The sequence below is a fragment of the Emys orbicularis genome, chromosome 10 (assembly GCF_028017835.1).
Source record: "Emys orbicularis isolate rEmyOrb1 chromosome 10, rEmyOrb1.hap1, whole genome shotgun sequence".
Taxonomy (NCBI): Eukaryota; Metazoa; Chordata; order Testudines; family Emydidae; genus Emys; species Emys orbicularis.
In genome coordinates, this window is record NC_088692.1 from 41,063,167 (window position 1) to 41,086,018 (window position 22,852).

A 22,852-nucleotide genomic window follows, 5' to 3' on the forward strand; every position below is an offset into this window, starting at 1 on the left:
AATACATTTCTCTGGCATGCAACCAGTCTCGCAGAGGATCACTGAGGACTCAGAGCACTGCAAAAGTGTCAGACTTCATGGCATAGGACATACACTGATCCCTGAGTACATTCTGCAGGACAGTTCATTGAGAAAAATTGGCCATATCTTGGAAGAAATCTGCTAGTCTCTCCACCCTAGGTAGCAGTACAGAGTCTTTGCCAACAGCTCCAAGAGATCGCAGTGTGGTGATGTATCAAGAGAACAATTGAAGGGAACCTTTGCTAAGAAGAACAGTTCAGTTTCTAATAGAGCTATGTAATCTTCTGAACAAACAAGGAGTCAGAGATAGTGTGGCCTAATCGAGTGAGCAGAGAAATAGAAGCCAGCACTCCCACCTCTGCCACTGACTGTGTGTCCAAGGCATTAACGTCTCTGTGCCTCATTTTCCCCACTTGTTGGAGGCTAGTTAGTTTGTACTGCACTTACTAATTGGAAAGTGCTGTAAATGTTAAGCATTCTGATGATGAGGAGTTCTCCTGTGTACCGCCATGCAGGACAGGGAGTAGCCATCCTAATACATTGGTTGAGTGTCTTAGGAAACAGCCATTCCATGTCCAGCAGTCTGCTTGAGCTGATTTCCTTCTCTGTGTTTAAAGGAATATATGGACAGTAAATCAAATGCTTCTAAGGTGCCTAACAAAGTACCAACTGACCATGCTTACATGAAGCGCTTTGTGGATGGCATGCTGAAGGACATTCGGGCTGCCCATAAATCTCGGGAGGAGCAGCTGGCTGGAGCTGTGCGTGGTTACAAGAAGCGCATGCAGAACCTTGTCAAGAGGCATGAAAACCTGCTGATTGCTTATAGGTAGGTCAGGGGGCTTTTGAGTCTTTTCTGTAGCCATGAAAGATCATCATCCCTCTAAAGCACCCAGGTAAGGACTGCTTAGAACAATTTGGGCTCTATAGTCCTTCAGAGCAACACCACACCATCCTCCATTAATGGTGGAGAGGCAACCAGAGGCTAGTGATTGGAACGGAGAATTTGTGGTCTGGAGACTTGGGTTCTGTTTTTGACTCGCTAAACACTCTTGAAAATCAGGAGCAAAGAGTCTCAACTTATGCACCCAAAATTGGGACTCTTCTCAAAATTCAGGCATTCTTTGTGCCTTAGTTTCCCAACATGTAAAATGTGAATTAAGACACTTGCTAAACTTTCTAAAGCTCTATAGACAAGAGGTGCAGTACAAATGCACAGCACTTACCATATATACTCGTTCATAAGCCAAATATTTTTGGTAAAAATGTGGCGCATCAAAGAGCGGGGGTTGGCTTATAAACGGGTCTACACCAAAATTTGATGGTTTTAAACTCTATGGAATCATTGAATTGAATATCTAATACATTGGCATTTTGTTTACCTGGAGCGTCTGCAGGCATGGAGCCCCTCAGCTCCCTGTGGCTGGGAACGGCAAACCGGAAGTTCCCGCAGCTCCCATTGGCTGGGAACGGTGAACTGCGGCCACAGGGAGCTGAGGGGCTCCATGCCTGCAGACGCTCCAAGTAAACAAAACATCCCGCCAGCGGCTTACCCTGACAGGTTGGGAGCCAAAGTTTGCCGACCCATTTATTGATGTCAACACTGCAGCCTTTTAAAGTTGCAAAGGCTTTGTTTAGTGGACTAGATTGGCTTGAAATGGACCTCATAAGTCTCGAGCCAATATGAAAATATAATGTGCAGAATCGATGGAATCTCTAATAAAATTGAAATAGCCTCTTATCATAGAATCTCAGGGTCAGAAAGGACTTCAGGAGGTCATCTAGTCCAACCCCCTGCTCAAAGTAGGACCAATCCCCAGACAGATTTTTGCCCCAGATCCCTAAATGGCCCCCTCAAGGATTGAACTCACAACCTTGGGTTTAGCAGGCCAATGCTCAAACCACTGAGCTACCCCTCCCTACATGCCCATCTACAGGGCTGCTTTGAAATAAACAAAGAACAATAATAATTTGACAGTGATAAAGCAGGTGACATTCCTATATAAAGTCCTACAAAATCTATAACTACTATAATAATAATAATCTATTTTCATACTAGTATTTAAAATGAACAATGGTGAAATCAAAAGAAAAAGGTCTTATCATGCAGCGCTCAAACTTAAAGTTGTTGAATATGCAGACTCAAACAATAATTGCGCCACTGCTCGTGAATTCTGTATCAATGAGAAGCAAGTAAGAGAATGGCGAAAAAATAAAACACTAAAAGACATGCCAAGAAGCAAGAAAAAATGTCCAACGAGGTGCGCTTCATTTCCTGAGCTAGAGAAAGATCTCAATAATTGGGTTCTTGAATGTCGACAAAATGGGTACATTGTCACTAGAACTGGAATTCGTCTGCATGCTCTGCAAATGTCGAAAGACGACAAATACAAGTCAGTAAAGCCATCAATGTTTGTCGCATCAGCGAGTTGGTGTACTTGCTTCATGAACCGTCATGGTCTCTGTCTTCGTCAGCGAACAAAGATAGCGCAAAAGCTGCCTAGAGATCTGGAAGAAAAAATCAAATCTTTCCAAAGGTTTATTATAAAATATCAAAAGGAATATGCATTTGAACTGTCACAAATAGGAAATATGAACGAAACACCACTGACATTCGATCTCCCGTGCAACAGAACAATAACCGGTGTTGGTGAAAATACAGTTTTAATTAACTGGCCATGAAAAAAATCCATTTTACGGTGGTTTTATCATGTTTGGCAAATGGATCAAAGCTCCCTCCTGTTATTTTTAAAAGAAAAACCTTGCCTAAAAACATGAAATTTCCTGATGGTGTCATTGTACGTGCACACGAAAAGGGATGGATGGATGAAAGTGGGCCTATTGAATGGCTGGAAAAAGTGTGGAATAAGAGACCAGGAGCACTTTTCAAGAAACCTACTATGCTCACTTGGAACATGTTCAGGGCACACAAGATGAATGAGGTGAAAAATGTGGACAAAAATATGAAAACTACTTTGGTTGTAATACCTGAAGGCTTAACTTCAGTTCTACAACCGCTTGATGTCTGCCTGAACAAACCCTTTAAAGACAGGCTACGCAAAATGTGGTCTGAAACTCTGAATGGATGTGCTCAGGCATGGCGAAGTTGACAAAAGGCGGGAATCTTATGAAGCCCGAAATCCATCTGGTCGCCCAGTGGATCAAGGACACGTGGGTATCCATTCCCTCGGAAATGGTAGAAAAATCATTTAGGAAATGCTGTATTAGCAATGCACTCGACGGGTCAGAAGATGATGCCATATTTGATGATGACACAACAGAGGCTGATGATGAGAAGGAATCTGAGTCTGAAGACAACACTGCCGACATCTACGATGACAATGCAGGTGCAGCTGTGACTGAAGCCAAATTTAATGAACTGTTTGGTGAACCAGAGACTGATTCAGACTTTGAAGGATTTTAAGACTTTTTAAAGTCTCATTGTTTTGTTTTTAAATATCCATTTACTGATTTTAAATAGTGACTGTAATTTTGAAGGTGAATACGTATTTGTTCAGTTATTAGAACAACAACCGTTTTTTCGTTAGAGTACATTAAAATAATTCTAGCAAAACTTTTGAGTGTTTCTTGTGATGCCAGTTTTTAAAATATAGCAGGGGTTGGCAAAGTCCCGCAGCTCCCATTGGCTGGGAACGGCAAACGCGGACATTGGGAGCTGAGGGGCTCCGTGCCTGCAGACGCTCCAAGTAAACAAAACGTCCCGACCCGCCAGCGGCTTACCCTGACGGGCCAGGAGCCAAAGTTTGACAACCCCTGAAATATAGGGTCGGCTTATGAAAGGGTTATACAGTTTTTTGCTGTTTTTACCTAACCATCTTGGGGGGTTGGCTTATAAACAAATGGGCTAATGAACGAGTATATATGGTAGAATCATAGAATATCAGGGTTGGAAGGGACCTCAGGAGGTCATCCAGTCCAATCCCCTGCTCAAAGCAGGACCAATTCCCAACTAAATCATCTCAGCCAGGGCTTTGTCAAGCCTGACCTTAAAAACCTCGAAGGAAGGAGATTGCACCACCTCCCTAGGTAACCCATTCCAGTGCTTCACCACCCTCCTAGTGAAAAAGTTTTTCCTAATATCCAACCTAAACCTCCCCAACTGCAACTTGAGACCATTACTCCTTGTTCTGTCATCAGGTACCACTGAGAACAGTCTAGATCCATCCTCTTTGGAACCATCTTTCAGGTAGTTAAAAGTAGCTATCAAATCCCCCCTCATTCTTCTCTTCTGCAGACTAAACAATTCCAGTTCCCTCAGCCTCTCCTCATAAGTCATGTGCTCCAGCCCCCTAGTCATTTTTGTTGCCCTCCGCTGGACTCTTTCCAATTTTTCCACATCCTTTTTGTAGTGTGGGGCCCAAAACTGGACACAGTACTCCAGATGAGGCCTCACCAATGTCGAATAGAGGGGAACGATCACGTCCCTCGATCTGCTGGCAATGCCCCTACTTATACAGCCCAAAATGCCGTTAGCCTTCTTCGCAACAAGGGCACACTGTTGACTCATATCCAGCTTCTCGTCCACTGTAACCCCTAGGTCCTTTTCTGCAGAACTGCTTCCTAGCCATTCAGTCCCTAGTCTGTAACAGTGCATGGGATTCTTCCGTCCTAAGTGCAGGACTCTGCACTTGTCCTTGTTGAACCTCATCAGGTTTCTTTTGGACCAATCCTCTAATTTGTCTAGGTCCCTCTGTATCCTGTCCCTACCCTCCAGCGTATCTACCACTCCTCCCAGTTTAGTGTCATCTGCAAACTTGCTGAGAGTGCAGTCCACGCCATCCTCCAGATCATTAATGAAGATATTGAACAAAACCGGCCCCAGGACCGACCCCTGGGGCACTCCACTTGAAACTGGCTGCCAACTAGACATGGAGCCGTTGATCACTACCCGTTGAGCCCGATGATCTAGCCAGCTTTCTATCCACCTTATAGTCCATTCATCCAGCCCATACTTGTTTAACTTGCTGGCAAGAATACTGTGGGAGACTGTATCAAAAGCTTTGCCAAGGTCAAGGAATAACACATCCACTGCTTTCCCCTCATCCACAGACCCAGTTATCTTCTCATAGAAGGCAATTAGGTTAGTCAGGCATGACTTGCCCTTGGTGAATCCATGCTGACTGTTCCTGATCACTTTCCTCTCCTCTAAGTGCTTCAGAATTGATTCCTTGAGGACCTGCTCCATGATTTTTCCAGGGACTGAGGTGAGGCTGACTGGCCTGTAGTTCCCCGGATCCTCCTTCTTCCCTTTTTTAAAGATGGGCACTACATTAGCCTTTTTCCAGACATCCGGGACCTCCCCTGATCGCCATGAGTTTTCAAAGATAATGGCCAATGGCTCTGCAATCACATCTGCCAACTCCTTTAGTACCCTTGGATGCAGCGCATCCGGCCCCATGGACTTGTGCTCGTCCAGTTTTTCTAAATAGTCCCGAACCACTTCTTTCTCCACAGAGGGCTGGTCACCTTCTCCCCATACTGTGCTGCCCAGTGTAGCAGTCTGGGAGCTGACCTTGTTCGTGAAGACAGAGGCAAAAAAATCATTGAGTACACTAGCTTTTTCCACATCCTCTGTTACTAGGTTGCCTCCCTCATTCAGTAAGAGGCCCTCACTTTCCTTGACTTTCTTCTTGTTGCTAACATACCTGAAGAAACCCTTCTTGTTACTCTTAACATCTCTTGCTAGCTGCAACTCCAAGGGTGATTTGGCCTTCCTGATTTCACTCCTGCATGCCTGAGCAATATTTTTATACTCCTCCCTGGTCAGTTGTCCAATCTTCCACTTCTTGTAACCTTCTTTTTTGCGTTTAAGGTCAGCAAGGATTTCACTGTTAAGCCAAGCTGGTCGCCTGCCATATTTACAGTTCTTTCTACACATTGGGATGGTTTTTTCCTGCAACCTCAATAAGGATTCTTTAAAATACAGCCAGCTCTCCTGGACTCCTTTCCCCCTCATGTTATTCTCCCAGGGGATCCTGCCCATCAGTTCCCTGAGGGAGTCAAAGTCTGCTTTTCTGAAGTCCAGGGTCTGTATTCTGCTGCTCTCCTTTCTTCCTTGTGTCAGGATCCTGAACTCGACCATCTCATGGTCACTGCCTCCCAGGTTCCCATCCACTTTTGCTTCCCCTACTAATTCTTCCCGGTTTGTGAGCAGCAGGTCTAGAAGAGCTCTGCCCCTAGTTGGTTCCTCCAGCACTTGCACCAGGAAATTGTCCCCTACACTTTCCAAAAACTTCCTGGATTGTCTGTGCACCGCTGTATTGCTCTCCCAGAAGATATCAGAGTGACTAAAGTCTCCCATGAGAACCAGGGCCTGCGATCTAGTAACTTCTGCTAGTTGCCGGAAGAAAGCCTCGTCCACCTCATCTCCCTGGTCTGGTGGTCTATAGCAGACTCCCACCACAACATCACCCTTGTTGCTCACACTTCTAAACTTAATCCAGAGACTCTCAGGTTTTTCTGCAGTTTCATACCGGAGCTCTGAGCAGTCATACTCCTCTCTTACATACAATGCAACTCCCCCCACCTTTTCTGCCCTGCCTGTCCTTCCTGAACAGTTTATATCCATCCATGACAGTACTCCAGTCATGTGAGTTATCCCACCAAGTCTCTGTTATTCCAGTGACATCATAGTTCCTTGACTGTGCCAGGACTTCCAGTTCTCCCTGCTTGTTTCCCAGGCTTCTTGCATTTGTGTATAGGCACTTTAGATAACTCGCTGATTGTCCCGCTTTCTCAGTCTGAGACAGGAGTCCTCCCCTCTTGCACTCTCCTGCTCGTGCTTCCTCCCGGTATCCCATTTCTCCACTTACCTCAGGGCTTTGGTCTCCTTCCCCTGGTGAACCTAGTTTAAAGCCCTCCTCACTAAGTTAGCCAGCCTGCTTGCGAAGATGTTCTTCCCTCTCTTCGTTAGGTGGAGCCCGTCTCTGCCTAGCACTCCTCCTTCTTGGAACACCATCCCATGGTCGAAGAATCCAAAGCCTTCTCTCTGACACCACCTGCATAGCCATTCGTTGACTTCCACAATTCAACGGTCTCTACCCAGGCCTTTTCCCTGCACAGGGAGGATGGACGAGAACACCACTTGCGCCTCAAACTCCTTTATCCTTCTTCCCAGAGCCACGTAGTCTGCAGTGATTCGCTCAAGCCAATTCTTGGCAGTATCATTGGTGCCCACGTGGAGAAGCAGGAAGGGGTAGCAATCCGAGGGCTTGATGAGTCTCGGCAGTCTCTCCGTCACATCGTGAATCCTAGCTCCTGGCAAGCAGCAGACCTCTCGGTTTTCTCAGTTGGGGCGGCAGATAGATGACGCAGTCCCCCTGAGGAGGGAGTGCCCGACCACCATCACCCTCCTCCTTCTCTTGGGAGCGGTGGTCGTGGAACCCCCATCCCTAGGACAGTGCATCTCATGCCTTCCAATCGGTGGAGTCTCCTTCTGCTCCCTTCCCTCAGATGTATCATCTACTCCACTCTCCGCATTAGTACCTGTGGAGAGAACATGAAAACGGTTGCTCACCTGTATCTCCATTGCTGATACATGGACGCTCCTCTTTCTTCTTCTAGAGGTCACATGCTGCCAATTTTCTTCACCGTCCCTCAGTCCCCTCTGCGCAACCTGCTCCGATTCTTCAGAACATTGTGCCTGTAGAAACATATCCTGACGTCTGTCCAGGAAATCTTCATTTTCTCTTATGCAGCGCAGGGTCGATACTTGTTTCTCCAGACCTCGAACCTTCTCTTCCAATATGGAGACCAGCTTGCACTTTGTACAGACAAAGTCGTTTCTGTCCTGTGGAAGAAAGACAAACATGGCACAACCTGTGCAGGTACTTTAATTCTTCTTAACCAGGGGTAACTCATGCTACATAATCCTTCCATGCAACACGTGCTCCATACTTGATGCTGTGTCCTCCTCATTTCATACAGCCCTTCCCTGAAACACAACCATGTACCATTGTCTTTCCCAGGAGATGGGACTGTAGGTAATGGTTGAGGTGCACTGGCTATGGTGGAACTCTGAGTTCCTCTATCCTCTCTGTTAGCAGAAACATGCCAAAGAATAATGTGAATGCTTCTGGCTGGTCCTATTCATCTCAGTGTGTGGCTTGGCCTTTCATTGGTATCAGATATGCAGAAACCAGTGGACAGTAATTTACCAAGCTGATGCTGCCTCCATCATTGTTATTACTTGTTGTTGTTTGACTAACCCTGCTGGCTTCTTTTAAGGATGCAGCGTGAGCAGATCCAGTCTCAGGGCAGCAGCGAGATGGACCCAGGCCCTCCTGAGTTCCATTTCACCATCACAGATTCTGAGCTACTGACAAGCACAACCCAGGAGCTAAACCAGCTGCGAGAGGACAAAGCAAAACTAGAGAGACAGCTGCATGAACTGCAGGAGAAGGTAACCACATGCTTCACTGGATTACTGTTGTGCAGGGAGTGGACTTGTCAGGTGGAGGGAGAGGTTCAGTTTGATCTCTCATTTTCCCCTCTTGATCCTCTAGTGCAGTGGTTCTCAACCTATTTACCATTATGAGCCACATCCAATACTACATGTATGGCCCTGAAGATGTCACATGGGCTGCAGCTGTGTGCTGATTGGGCCGCAGGTTGAGAACCACTGCTCTAGTGTTTGTTGTAACCCAGGCTGCCCTTCTGGGGGGCAGCACCAGGGATGGCCCATGCTCTCCATCCCTTTGTGCCTCTCCTTGTGCCAACTATGAAGAGGTGGGACACCTGACAACAGCTGTCATGTCTAGTATAGTAGTACCTGCTGGACCTCTGCAGTGTGTAGGTTTGCACACTGCAGAGGTTGCAGGGATGACAAAGAGATCTGTGGGGGAGGGTTGTTCTTCAGTCTGGGGATCGTGGAGTAAGCCAAGGAGTGAATAGTCCATAACTACCTTAAGGATACTATAGTTGCAGCCTCACTTTTTGGAGAAAAGCCAGGGAGGCAAGAGAGGGCAGAGCAAAGATTTCACTATCCTTGGAGGCTTTACTGTCTTGGCAAAATAAAATATACAAGGAGTTGAATGGCAGACAATACCTGGAAAGGTTCCAATTTTATCCATTTCCTCCCCTTAATTTTGCCCAAGAGCAGTTATGTTCCTAAGGTCTTAGTTCAAATGAGCTACCTTTACTTCCCAGTAGAGAGAGAGAGCCACAAGCCTTGAACATCTTGCAGAGCACTTCCTTGTTAGTGTCAGTGGTGGCCATTTACCATACTGAGATGTCCAATGCTGGCCCTGCAAAGGAACAGGGATTCCATTGGGTTAATGTCACAAAGATGATGTTCTTCCTTTGCCTACAGAAAAGACTGAGTGAAAGCTCTGTGCTAGGACCATCTCTTCACCAGTAAGTAGCTTCCATTTATGTAATTGGTATTGTAATCTCTGTGTCAAAGGTGGCTGCCTCCTTCATCCCTCTGCATTACACTAAGGATCCAGGACTTGCTTCAGCTGTTTGGGGATAAGGTAATAAATAGGGACAGGAGAGGCCATGCTGACTGAAATAATTTAATATCTACAAAAACGTATGTGAGTGGAAATGTCAGTTCTTCTTCGAGTGGTGTCCCTGTGGGTGCTCCACTCTAGGTGTCGGTGCGTCCCTGCGCCGGAGATCAGAGATTTCTCGCAGCAGTACTCAGTCGGGGGAAGGGCACACACAGGAGTCCTCTCATGCAGCCGTTGGCACCTCCTGTAGCACGCACTCCCCCAACCGTCCACTCAGTTCCTTCTCAACCGTCCTCGGTTGCAGACGGAACTCCGTGGCAGTGCTCTCTTTGATACTTTCTGGGGGGGAAAATAAACAAAGTTACAAGTTAAATAGGAACTTCTTATTAGTCTATACTTAGTTACATTGTTTAGTTAGTCTTAGTCTACATAGTTTCGTTAGTTCCTCTTAGAGGTTTTTCTTCAAAAACAAAAACAAACCAAAAAAAAAAGAGACGAAAGAAGACTCTTTCTCTGCTTAAATCCCAGTTTGGGAACAGTTTTTACAGTTTACCACTACAATTAACTCCTATTCTTATCTCTTGAGAGTGGGCAGAGGCTTAACTGCAGTCATGCCGGGCTCAACAGGATTTAAAAAGTGTGACTCCTGCCGTGAACCGATGCCGGTCTCTGGCCACATATCCTGCATTCGCGGTCTGGGAGAAACTCATCTCTCCCAGAAATGCATACATTGCACCAACTTAACATCAAGGGCAAGACGTGAGAGGGATCTCTGCTTGAAAATGCTTCTGCTGGAGAAATCCCTCCAACCTCCGCAAGAGACGTCCTCCTGGGCGTCTCATAAACCGAGATCTCTGAGCTCTGATAAGGCTCCGACTTCCAAAACTGTCAGGAAGCGAGCCTCGACCTCTCCAGCAAGGGTCTCTCAGAAAAAGAGAGCTTCTCCAGTGAGGTCTTTACCCTCAGTGCTCCACTCATCCAGAGTGAGCACTTACGAGGTACTGGGCTCCTCCAGCACCATCCCTCAGTGGACCCCTGCCGAGCCCCAACACGTGGCACCGGAGCTGACATGTCAAGTCTCCTCCACGGCACTGACTATCCTGGTGCAGAGGAGGACCTCCCCAAGCATAAACATCCTCAACTCAACATCAACGAGGGTCAGTTAATAGCCCGCACAGTGCTGCAAGCCTCAATGGATGTAGCAGACACAGCTGCCCGAACAACCGCAACAGCTGTGGTTATGAGAAGAACATCATGGTTGCAGGCTTCGGGAATTCCAAAAGAACTACAGCTAAAAGTGGAGGACCTCCTCTTCGATAGGGATAAACTATTCTCATCTCAAACAGACATCGTCCTCCATACCATGAAGGCCTCCCGAGCAATGCTGCGTACACTAGGCATACACCAACCGCCTAACAAATGCCCTTGTTTTACACCATACCAGAGGACACGAGACCCCTTGTTTAATCGTCAACAACCACGATACTTCACTCAGAACAGACCCAAACAACGGGCTCAGAGACAACAAGCTCCACAGAACTAGGCCTCGTCCATCTGTCCATCTACATCTAAGCCACAATTTTGAAGTCTTGGTTGAGGGTATGCACGACTTCCCCAGACCTCTAGCGCCAACAGATACCCCATCCCACAATTTTGGTCACCGCGTATGCCCATTTTACCATGCCTGGGCTGCAATAACCACAGATCAATGGGTTTTGGAGCTCATACAATCTGGCTACACCATTCCTTTCACAGCCATCCTCCCTACCCTCCCCCTTCCCCATCCCTCTTCAGGGACCCCTCTCACGAGCACCTTCTGCAACAGGAAGTAGACCATCTCCTACTGCTGGGTGCTGTAGAACCAGTACCACATCAATACCAAGGGAAGGGTTTTTATTCCAAATATTTCCTGACAGAGAAGAAAGGAGGGGGATGGAGACCAATCTTAGATCGCCGAAAACTCAACAGGTTCATACGCAACCACAGGTTCAAAATGGTCACTCTGGCCACAATAATCCCAGCGCTAGACGGGGGGGACTGGTTTGCAGCCCTCGACCTCCAAGATGCATACTTCCATATTACAATACATCCTGCCCACAGACAGTTCCTGCGATTCACAGTGGGAGCCAACCACTACCAATACAGGGTCCTTCCCTTCGGACTGTCCACTGCTCCCCGCGTAGTCTCAAAAACGCTCGCAGTAGTAGCAGCACATTTACAACGCAAAGAAGTCATAATCTTCCCTTATTTGGACGATTGCCTTCTCAAGGGTGCCAATCGACAAACGGCAGGCATGCTGAAGACCACAATAGACCTGTTTCACCAGCTAGGTCTACAGATAAACAAAAAGAAATCCACCCTGGAACCAACCCAGTGATTGGAGTTTATCGGAGCCGACCTAGACTCCATACAAGCCAAGGCACTATTGCCAAACCACAGATTCACTACATTGACCAATCTTATTTCCACAGTGACCATCAGCCCACAAACTTCAGTGAGGACATGCCTTCAGATTCTGGGACATATGGCAGCTACGACTTTCATAGTAAAGTATGCCAGACTCCACATGCGCTGTCTGCAGCACTGGTTGAGCACGATCTATGCACCCAGCAAACACTTTCTCAACAGACGTGTGATGCTACCACCAAGGGTTATCCTCTCCCTACAATGGTGGACACAGCCAGGGAATGTATGCTCCGGGATTCCCTTTCAACAAGACCCCCCATCCGTGACTATTACAACAGATGCCTCCCTGATAGGTTGGGGCGCCAACTTGGGTCACCACAATGTACAATGCAAGTGGTCTGTGACAAAAACCTGACTACATATCAATCTCCTGGAACTCCAGGCGGTACACAATGCATGCCGACACTTCCTCCCACTCATACGAGAAACCTCAATCTCTGTTCTCACTGACAATGTGGTGTGCATGTTTTACATTAATCGCCAAGGAGGAGCAAGGTCTCACTCGCTATGCGTAGAAGCCATGAATTTATGGAACTTCTGCATCCACAGCATCATACCTACCAGGGTGCCAAAACACTACAGCCGACAACCTCAGCAGGCACTTCTCACAAGAACACGAGTGGGAAATCCACAACAGTGTTCTCGGCACAATATTCCAAAAATGGGGTCACCCAGTAATCTACCTTTTTGTCTCCGCAACAAATCACAAATGTCCACTATTTTGCTCCAGGGCAGGCCTGGCACCGGGATCGTTAGGGGATGCCTTCCTCATCCTGTGAAACGCGTCACTCATGTACGCCTTCCCGCTGATCCCACTGGTCAGCTGCAAGATACGATTCGACAGAGCATACATCATTCTCATTGTCCCCACATGACCCAGACAGACTTGGTTTCCATACCTCTCACGTCTAGCAGTCTGTGCCCCACAACCGCTGCCTTTCCGGACGGACCTCCTGTCCCAGAACAAGGGCCTGACTCTCCATCCAGAGAGATATTCTAGCAGATATACAGAACATGTACCCAGAAGTACGCCAACCTGCACCACCATGGGATCTCAATCTTGTGCTCAAATGTCTCACAAGACCACCCTTTGAACCTCTAATAACCTGCTCACTCCTACATATGTCAATGAAGGTCACATTCCTAGTGGCAATCACGTCTGCAAGATGTGTCAGCGAAATAGGAGCATTGATGGCTGAACCACCGTACACTGTATTTACCAGAGACAAAATCATGTTATGTCCTCACCCAAAATTCTTGCCCAAAGTGGCTACAAATTTTCATATTAACCAAATCATACACTTACCTGCCTTCTATCCCAAGCCACATAACAACTCTAGAGAGGCAACGTTGCACATGCTAGATGTCAGACGGGCTGTAGCCTTCTACTTGGACAGAACTAAACCATTTTGCAAGTCACCAAGACTATTCGTCTCTACAGCAGAGCGCTCCAAAGGCTCTACAATATCGACCCAGGGACTCTCCAAAGGGGGGTCTACCTGTATTCAAACTTGTTGCCACCTGCATCACTAAGAACCCCCTGTGGGCATCAGATCCCACTCAACGCGAGCCATAGCGACATCAATTGCATTATTGAACAATGTCCCCTTAATAGATATTTGTAGAGCTGCAATCTGGACATCGGAGGACACTTTTGCAAAGCATTACGCTATCACCCAAGGCCTTGTCTCAGACTCTATTGTTGGCCTCACAGTGCTCTCATCACACACTTATACATAACTCCGAACCCCTACCACCCCTGGTGGAGTACTGCTCTACAAGCACCTAGAGTGGAGCACTCACAGGGACACCACTCGAAGAAGAAGTTATTCACCTTGTGCAATAATGATGGTTCTTCGAGATGTGTGTCCCTGTGGGTGCTCCACTACCCACCCTCCTCCCCTCTACTTCGGAGTTCACACAGACAAGCTCTGTGGTGGAGAAGGAACGGAGGGGACAGTCAGGGGAGCACGTGCTACAGGAGGTGCCAACGGCCGCATGAGATGACTCCTGTGCGCGCCCTTCCCCTGACTGAGTACTGCTGTGAGAAATCTCCAGCGCAGGGCCGCACCGACACCTAGAGTGGAGCACCCACAGGGACATACATCTGGAAGAACCATTGTTACTGCACAAGGTGCGTAACTTCTTCTTTTGTCAGGTACAGCATGCTTGGTCTTGAAATGAAGTAGCCATTGAGGCCCTAATTTTAATCATACTTGTAGTTCCATTGATTTAAATGGGACTACTTGTGTCCTTAAAGAATCAGGGCAGACTTGTTTCTGCTTTCTCACAGTACATGAACACGCTTGCAAGTTTTGGGTGGAGTAGGGGCTGGTGCAGGTGTGCCACAACTGTATCTGGTACCTCCTAGATTTGGTTTCTTGTCACTTATTAAATAGTTTTTGATGAGTTATCTTTCTTTCCTCGCTACTGAGACTTTAATTACCTAGATCACAGAAAGAAAACAGATGTTAGGACAAAACTGTTAAGATTAGAAATATGCCTCCTGCAGGGGGCACTGTAGCTGCAGGAGACACACATGGCCTCATGTCCTTAGGGTCTACAGAGGACACTGTCCCCACTTCTCTCTAAGGGATCCATCTTTCCAGGAAGCAGTGATAGGTAGAGCCCTGTGCGTATACAAAGTTTGTATCCGCATCCAATCCACAAACATGGTCCGTGGATATAAAGTGGATAGCCGCAGATTTGCAGGACTCTAGTGATAGGAAGTAGTAGTGACTCAGAAACTAAGAAGAGATGCTGCAATCCAGAGCAGAGAAGTGTACAGGCTGAGATGGGCCTGCCATTGCTGCTGTCCTCAGTACTGCCACTATATGGGTATGTGTTTAAAGATACTCGCTATGCGGAACTTGAAGAATCAGTAGCAATTCTGATGATTGGCAGATGAGGGAGAGTAACTTGGAGGGACTACAATTTTTCCACCATGAATAGCCTATTGTTTTTTGGTAACGTCACCCTGATAAACTTGTAAGCATAGAGAACTCTCTTCCCAACACAGAGGGCTAGAAACATTTTTTTTTTTTTCAATGAAAGCTTAGATTACACATAGTGGAGCTTGGACTAGATCCCTCCCTAAAGCTATTACATATAAGACCAACAAATTCAGGGCCTGTTTCTCTGTTGCCTTATTCCTCATGCAGTCATTCCCACTAGGACAAAGTGGGCGTAAAACACTAGTCATCTGATTTGTTATCATTTCACATGCACTTGGCACTTACTTTGAACAGGTCTACATAGTGGCATCAGGGCAGGGCAGTATCTCAGGCTCGGTCTCTAATGACTAACAGCTTTTATGCTCCAGCTTGGTCAAGGTGTCCCATGCACTATTGTCACTGCAGATTAGAGTATAACAGAAGCTAGGAGTTCTTAGATGAAGCTGCTTTGGAGTTCTGAGTGGACAGAAGAGAGAATAATTTTCAGAAAAAATTCCCACCTCTTCAACATCTCATTCTTGTAAAAACCCTAACACAGCAAAACACTACACTACACACCCAATTCTCTCCTTGGGAAGAGGATGAGAGAACAGACATGTGATAAACATTAGTTAAAATTTCTTAATGTGCTACTGGAAAGTGCTCAGATCCCCCGGTGATGAGGGTGGGATATGAACCTTTATCAACCAGAATATTTGTCCAATTAATCTGACACTTTCCTGAACACTTTTCTGTGAATGACTTCACGTGAGAAATGGTAGGTGGAAGTCATCCCTTCCTGGCCCCCTACCTCCCCCACCCCCAGGAAATTGGGTTGTGTGAATGAGAGAATTCAGTTTATAATATAAACTGTTTTAAAGCCTTACCCGTGGAGTGTCTAGTGTGACATATTTCAAACAGAAATTCAGTTTTAAAGAGATCCAAATATGTAACCCTTCTGAATCAGTCAGACCCTAAGCTACATGGTTACCAAGTGTCCCTAGAAATGAGCGCTAGCTCTATGCCAAAAGCAACAGAGGGTCCTGTGGCACCTTTAAGACTAACAGAAGTATTGGAGCATAAGCTTTCGTGGGTGAATGCCCACTTCATCAGATGCAAGTAATGGAAATTTCCAGAGGCAGGTATAAATCAGTATGGAGATAACGAGGTTAGTTCAATCAGGGAGGGTGAGGTGCTCTGCTAGCAGTTGAGGTGTGAACACCAAGGGAGGAGAAACTGCTTCTGTAGTTGGATAGCCCATTCACAGTCTTTGTTTAATCCTGATCTGATGGTGTCAAATTTGCAAATGAACTGGAGCTCAGCAGTTTCTCTTTGGAGTCTGGTCCTGAAGTTTTTTTGCTGTAAGATGGCTACCTTTACATCTGCTATTGTGTGGCCAGGGAGGTTGAAGTGTTCTCCTACAGGTTTTTGTATATTGCCATTCCTGATATCTGACTTGTGTCCATCTATCCTCTTGCGTAGTGACTGTCCAGTTTGGCCAATGTACATAGCAGAGGGGCATTGCTGGCACATGATGGCATATATAACATTGGTGGACGTGCAGGTGAATGAGCCGGTGATCTTGTAGCTGATCTGGTTAGGTCCTGTGATGGTGTTGCTGGTGTAGATATGTGGGCAGAGTTGGCATCGAGGTTTGTTGCATGGGTTGGTTCCTGAGTTAGAGTTCTTATGGTGCGGTGCGTGGTTGCTGGTGAGAATATGCTTAAGGTTGGCGGGTTGTCTGTGGGCGAGGACTGGCCTGCCTCCCAAGGTCTGTGAAAGCGAGGGATCATTGTTCAGGATGGGTTGTAGATCACTGATGATGCCTTGGAGAGGTTTAAGCTGAGGACTGTAGGTGATGGCCAGTGGAGTTCTGTTGGTTTCTTTTTTGGGCCTGTCTTGTAGCAGGAGGCTTCTGGGTACACGTCTGGCTCTGTTGATTTGTTTCTTTATTTCCTTGTGTGGGTATCGTAGTTTTGAGAATGCTTGGTGAAGATCTTGTAGGTGTTGGTCTCTGTCTGAGGGGTTGGAGCAGATGCGGTTGTATCTCAGCGCTTGGCTGTAGACGATGGATCGTGTGGTGTGTCCGGGGTGGAAGCTGGAGGCATGAAGGTAGGCGTAGCGGTCGGTGGGTTTTCAGTATAGGGTGGTGTTAACGTGGCCATCGCTTATTTGTACTGTGGTGTCTAGGAAGTGGACCTCCCATGTAGATTGGTTCAGGCTGAGGTTGATGGTGGGGTGGAAGCTTTTGAAATCATGGTGGAATTCTTCCAGGGTCTCTTTCCCATGGGTCCAGATGATGAAGATGTCATCAATGTAGCGTAGGTAGAAAAGGGGCTTGAGTGGACGAGAGCTGAGGAAGCGTTGTTCCAGGTCAGCCATAAAAATGTTGGCATATTGTGGGGCCATGCGGGTGCCCATGGCGGTGCAACTGGTCTGGAGGTATATATTGTCACCAAATTTGAAATAATTGTGCATGAGGATAAAGTCACAGAGCTCAGCAACAAGTTGTGCTGTGTCATCATCAGGGATACTGTTCCTGACAGCTTGTATTCCATCTGTGTGTGGGATGTTTGTGTAGAGAGCCTCTACATCCATGGTGGCTAGGATGGTGTTTTCTGGGAGGTCACCAATGCATTGTAGTTTTCTCAGGAAATCGGTGGTGTCACGGAGATAGCTGGGAGTGCTGGTGGCGTAGGGTCTGAGTAGGGAGTCCACATATCCAGACAGTCCTTCACTGAGACTGCCAATGCTCGAGATGATGGGGCGTCCAGGATTTCCAGGTTTGTGGATCTTGGGTAGTAGATAGAATAACCCCGGTCGGGGCTCTAAGGGTATGTTGATTTGTTCCTGTGTTAGTGTAGGGAGTGTCCTGAGTAGATGGTGCAGTTTCTTAGTATATTCCTCAGTGGGATCTGAGGAAAGTGGCCTGTAGAATTTGGTATTGGAGAGTTGTCTGGCAGCCTCCTTCTGGTAGTCAGACCTGTTCATGATGACAACAGCACTTCCTTTATCAGCCTCTTTGATGATAATGTCAGGGTGGTTTCTGAGGCTGCGGATGGCATTGCGTTCTGCACGACTTAGGTTATGAGGCAAGCGATGTTGTTTTTCCACAATTTCTGCCTGTGCACGTCGGCGGAAGCATTCTATGTATAGGTCCAGACTGTCATTTCGACCCTCAGGAGGAGTCCATGTGGAGCTCTATGCCAGATTCTGCCACTGTTTCCCATGCTGAGCAGTACTTTAATCCTTGAGTGCATCCATTCATTGCAATGGGACTACTTGAGGAATAAGGGACAAAAGTAGCAGAATCTGGACCTTAGTGATGAATCTTCCTGTTAAGTTTCTTTTAGAAGCTTGTGTTCTATCCACACTTGTAATGACGTTTATTTTCTGTATCTTGATGTTTACATCCTTGCCACGATCTCCCTCCTGTTACTAGCCTGACAATGCACATTGTGAGAGACAAGGGGGGTGAGGAAATATTTTTTTATTGGACGAACTTCTGTTGAGAAGTTAATCCAATACAAGATATTACCTCAGCCCCCCTTGTGTCTCATATCCTGAGACCAATACAGCTACAACATTGCAAATGCATGTAGTTAACAGAGTTGTTTCACTGAGAGTCATTGCTGTATTTCCCATTACTATTTAGACATGTATTTTGCTGTTATTTTTGATCTCTTAACTATTTTACTTATATAATATTACAGTCCCCTTCTTCCAGAATGTCATCTATTTTTCCCAGTTAACACAGACACCAGAGGAAGCTCTTTCAGTCCCAATTAAGTCTTTAACTTATATATGGGCTACAGAGTTTGAACACAATGCATTCCTCAGTTCATACCATTCTTTCTATATAATCAAAATCCCCTGGCCATCAGATGTGACCTATATTTTGCTTATTCAGCCCAGGACAGAATAGGAAGAACTTTCCCATGGCTTGGCTGCCTTTCTTCATAATTAGCTCATCTGTCACCGTTTTTACACTCCACATTAGAATGAGTGGATTTGTGCAGAAGCACAAAAAGAATTAAGTGCGGGCTATGGCTACACTGGCACTTTACAGCGCTGCAACTTTCTCGCTCAGGGGTGTGAAAAAACACCCCCCTGAGCGCAGCAAGTTACAGCGCTGTAAAGCACCAGTGTAAACAGTGCCCCAGCACTGGGAGCCACGCTCCCAGTGCTGTAAGCTAATCCCCTCGGGGAGGTGGAGTACCTGCAGTGCTGGGAGAGCTCTCTCCCAGCGCTGGCGCTGCGATCACACTCGCACTTCAAAGTGCTGCTGGGGGAGTGCTCCCGTGGCAGCACTTTGGAGTTTCGAGTGTAGCCATGCCCTAGTGTTTAGCATTTGTTGCAGTGGTGTAGCCAGGGTTGCAGCCGAGGAGGAGCGGCAGAGAAAAAAGGCGCCGGTCCTTCGGTGGCATTTCGGCGGCCCTGCGCATGTGCCGAAATGCCGCTGAAAGACGGAGCGGCACATGCGCAGGGCCGCCCCACTTCCCCATCCGGAGCACTGTCCGGGGCACCGAGACCCCCGGCCACGCTCTCAGGGCCGGAGTCCCGGCTGGAGCGCCGGGAGTCCGCGGCCCCGTTCCGCTGGCCGCCCGGAGCGCCAGGAGGCGGGAGCCAGCAGGCCAGCCCGTGGCCCCGTTCCGTCGGCCGGCCGGATCACCGGGAACCAGCCCGCGGCCCTGTTCTGCCGGCCGGTCGGAGCGCCGGGAGGCGGGAGCCAGCAGGCCAGCCCGTGGCCCCGTTCCGCCGGCCAGCCGGAGCACCGGGAGCCAGCCCGCGACCCCGTTCCGCCGGCCAGTCGGAGTGCCAGGAGCCAGCCTGCAGCCCTGTTCGGCCGGCCGGCCGGAGTGCCGGGAGCCAGCCCGCGGCCCCGTTCCGCAGGTGCCACTTTTGGGGAGTGTGGTCAGGGGAAGCGGCCGCTTCCCCTGAACCCCACTAGCTACACTACTGATTTGTTGTGTCTCTCACCTCTTTCCCCACAAAGTTCAGCCCTACTGAGTCAGGTTAATGATTATTTCTGCACCTTCTCATGTCTGTTTGATGTAAACTAAGGGCAAACCCAGCCACCCCAGCAGAGATCCAGGTTGTAGGACCTGTGACTCTCATTGCCCAGGTAGGTGAAGGAACAGAGATGTGCTCTGCAGCCATACAGGGAATCATTCTGGAAGATGATCTGAAATTTATACTTTCTGGGGTGCTGAAAAGGCAGTAGCATGTCTGGTGGCCATGCTGAGCCCCATGGTTTAGGGATGGTCTGGCTTTGTATATATGATTGTAATTAACATCTGCTGCTCTATCCTAGCAAGCTGGATGAGGAGGGCTGGGCAGAGATCAGGAAGCAGCTCCGGGAGTTCACACATACCACGCAGGTAAAATGCTTTCTGTTCTGAGGCAGACTGAAAAGAGGGCTAAGCATAGACAAAGCACTTCTGCAATTGTAATGGTCACTGCCGCTGTCAGGGTTCCCTCCCCACTCTGAATCTGGGGTACAGATGTGGGGACCCACATGAAAGACCCCCTAAACTTATATTCCACCAACTTAGGTTAAAAACTTTTCCAAGGCACAAATCCTTCCTTGTCCTTGGATGGGTACTGCTGCCACCACCAAGTGAGTTAGACAAAGATTTAGGAAAAGGAGTTCCTGTTTCCTCAAAATATCCTCCCAACCCCCTTCACCCCTTTTCCTGGGGAGGCTTGAGAATAATATACCAACCGAATAGGTTTACAAGGTGAGCACAGACCAGACCCTTGGGGTTTTAGGACCCTAAAAACCAATCAGATTCTTAAAAAAAACAGAACTTTATTATAAAGAAAAAAGTAAAAGAAGCATCTCTGTAAAATCAGGATGGAAAGTAATTTTACAGGGTAATAAGATTCAAAACACAGAGGATTCCCCTCTAGGCAAAACTTTAAAGTTACAAAAAAAAGGAATAAACCTTCCTCTTAGCATAGGGACAATTCACAAGCTAAACCAAAAGATAATCTAACGTAATCTTAGATGCTTAGTTCAGGTATGGCTTTGGGAGATGTATTTTCCATGCCCTGATTCCTCAGAGAGAACACAAAGGAACACAAAACAAAAACCTTCCCACACAGATTTGAAAGTATCTTCTCCCCTCATTAGTCCTTTTGGTCAGGTGCCAACCCAGGTTATTTGAGCTTCTTAACCCTTTACAGGTAAAGGAGGGATTTTATGCTACCCTTAACTGTATGTTTATGACTCGCCCCCCAAATCATAGACAGTGCTGGACAGCCTGCTCCACACTGGCTGTGATTTTTTCCTGGAGCTCTAGGAGAAAACAGAGTTAATAAGACACATGTATCTTTAGATATACTACTGACTATATAAAAACAAACAATATTTTTCACATTTTAAGGACGATTTTAACCAGTTCATTTTGGCAAACTTTCACGGGAGAGTGTATCAGCCACTTTGTTAGAAGCTCCTGAAATGTGTTGTATTTTAAAATTAAAATCTTGGAGAGCTAAACTTCACCGAAGAAGTCTTTTGTTATTGTTCTTGATGGTATGAAGACACTTCAGCGCAGCCTGGTCGGTTTGCAGTTGGAAACACCGTCCCCAAACGTATAGGCATAGCTTTTCCAGAGTGTACACAATGGCGTAACATTCCTTATTGACCAGTGGCTTCTCCTTTCAGACAGTTTTTTGCTGAGAAACACGACAGGATGTTTTGATTCGGTCCTTCCTGCATTAAAACGGCTCCCACACCATGCTCGGACGCATCTGTGGTTACAGTACAGACCCGTTTACGTGCGAATCCGCTTAATGCGTGGTAGCACCATGCCTCCCAGTGCTACCTATATAACACATGAGACTCGTTAACACGCGGTACAGGAACTTGCTATGTAGCGCTACAGATTTGCTCACTAACTCACTGACATAGAAATCGACAGGAAGTGCAGAGCGGAAACGTGTTGTACATCTTTACTGCTGACGGGGGGGAGGGAAGGGGCAGCAACGTTAAAGCGCTGCCACAGAAGCGCTTTAAGGACGGTCCTTTGCTGCGACAGTGCTTTAAGGATCCTCAAAGCGCTGCCGCGGCAAAGGACCGTCCTTAAAGTGCTGCTGCTGTTACCCGGGGTTCTTTGAACCCAAAGATCTCAGTAACTTTTATTCTGTGCGAGGTGGTATTAGGAAATAAATCAAGGGAGACACGGCCATCCAACTGATCGATGGCTGGCACAAACAGGACAACACAAGAGTGCTTTTACTTAAAGCTAAACTTTACTTAGTCTCAAGCACTTACACACGTCCGCAACAGGTTAGTGAAACACCCCCAACCCTCGATAATTACCGAAGCTGAGTGTGGCTTTTGAGTGGCACTGTGACAGGCTTCAGCTGGCCAGGCTTCCGTCTGCTGGTGGGGACCCGAAGATGCGTCCAGAGGGAGCGTCCCTGAAGAGCCCCTCCTGAGAAGTCCAATTACCTCAAACTTTTCCCCCTTATTTATACATTAGTAATACAATGAGATATCCCTTAAAGAAAACTTGCTAAGCAAGTAGGGTTAAAAGGTCAGGCACCTTATGATTGCCAATTAACCAGAGATTTTTTTTTTTTTTTCCAGAGTGTTCATGCCTTTGGGCCCTGACAAACATTCCCGGGGGCACATATAAACAGACTTCTTGTTTTTCTACAATACATGCATCAGCAATTTTAACACTCTTAGCAGGAAGGGTGTGGAGTCAAGCTGTCCTGTCTGTGGCACCCCAAACCCCCGCTCCTCCTGTCTGGTTACACTGAGGCCACTGTATGACCAATTTACGACCTGCTGACTTCACTACTTTTGTTAGCAATAAGCAAGAATGGTTCAGTATGGCCTGTTAACTTGACAACTGTTAGTAATACACAATAGTGGTTTAGGCACTTTACTTGTTTGCCAAAATCTCCCCGAACACCGTGACAATGCTTTAACGTTGCTGCCCCTCC

General features: G+C 47.2%; 1 protein-coding gene across 1 annotated transcript in view; it reads left to right on the top strand.

The window, feature by feature from the left end:
* Window positions 1-22,852, top strand: part of CCDC78 (coiled-coil domain containing 78) — a 43,453-nt gene that overhangs the window by 14,989 nt on the left and 5,612 nt on the right. Inside the window, exons 11-14 of the mRNA XM_065412381.1 lie at window positions 639-850; window positions 8,269-8,443; window positions 9,353-9,396; window positions 20,208-20,274. Of these exons, the coding sequence (XP_065268453.1) occupies window positions 639-850; window positions 8,269-8,443; window positions 9,353-9,396; window positions 20,208-20,274 (498 nt within the window). The remainder of the gene's footprint in view (window positions 1-638; window positions 851-8,268; window positions 8,444-9,352; window positions 9,397-20,207; window positions 20,275-22,852) is intronic.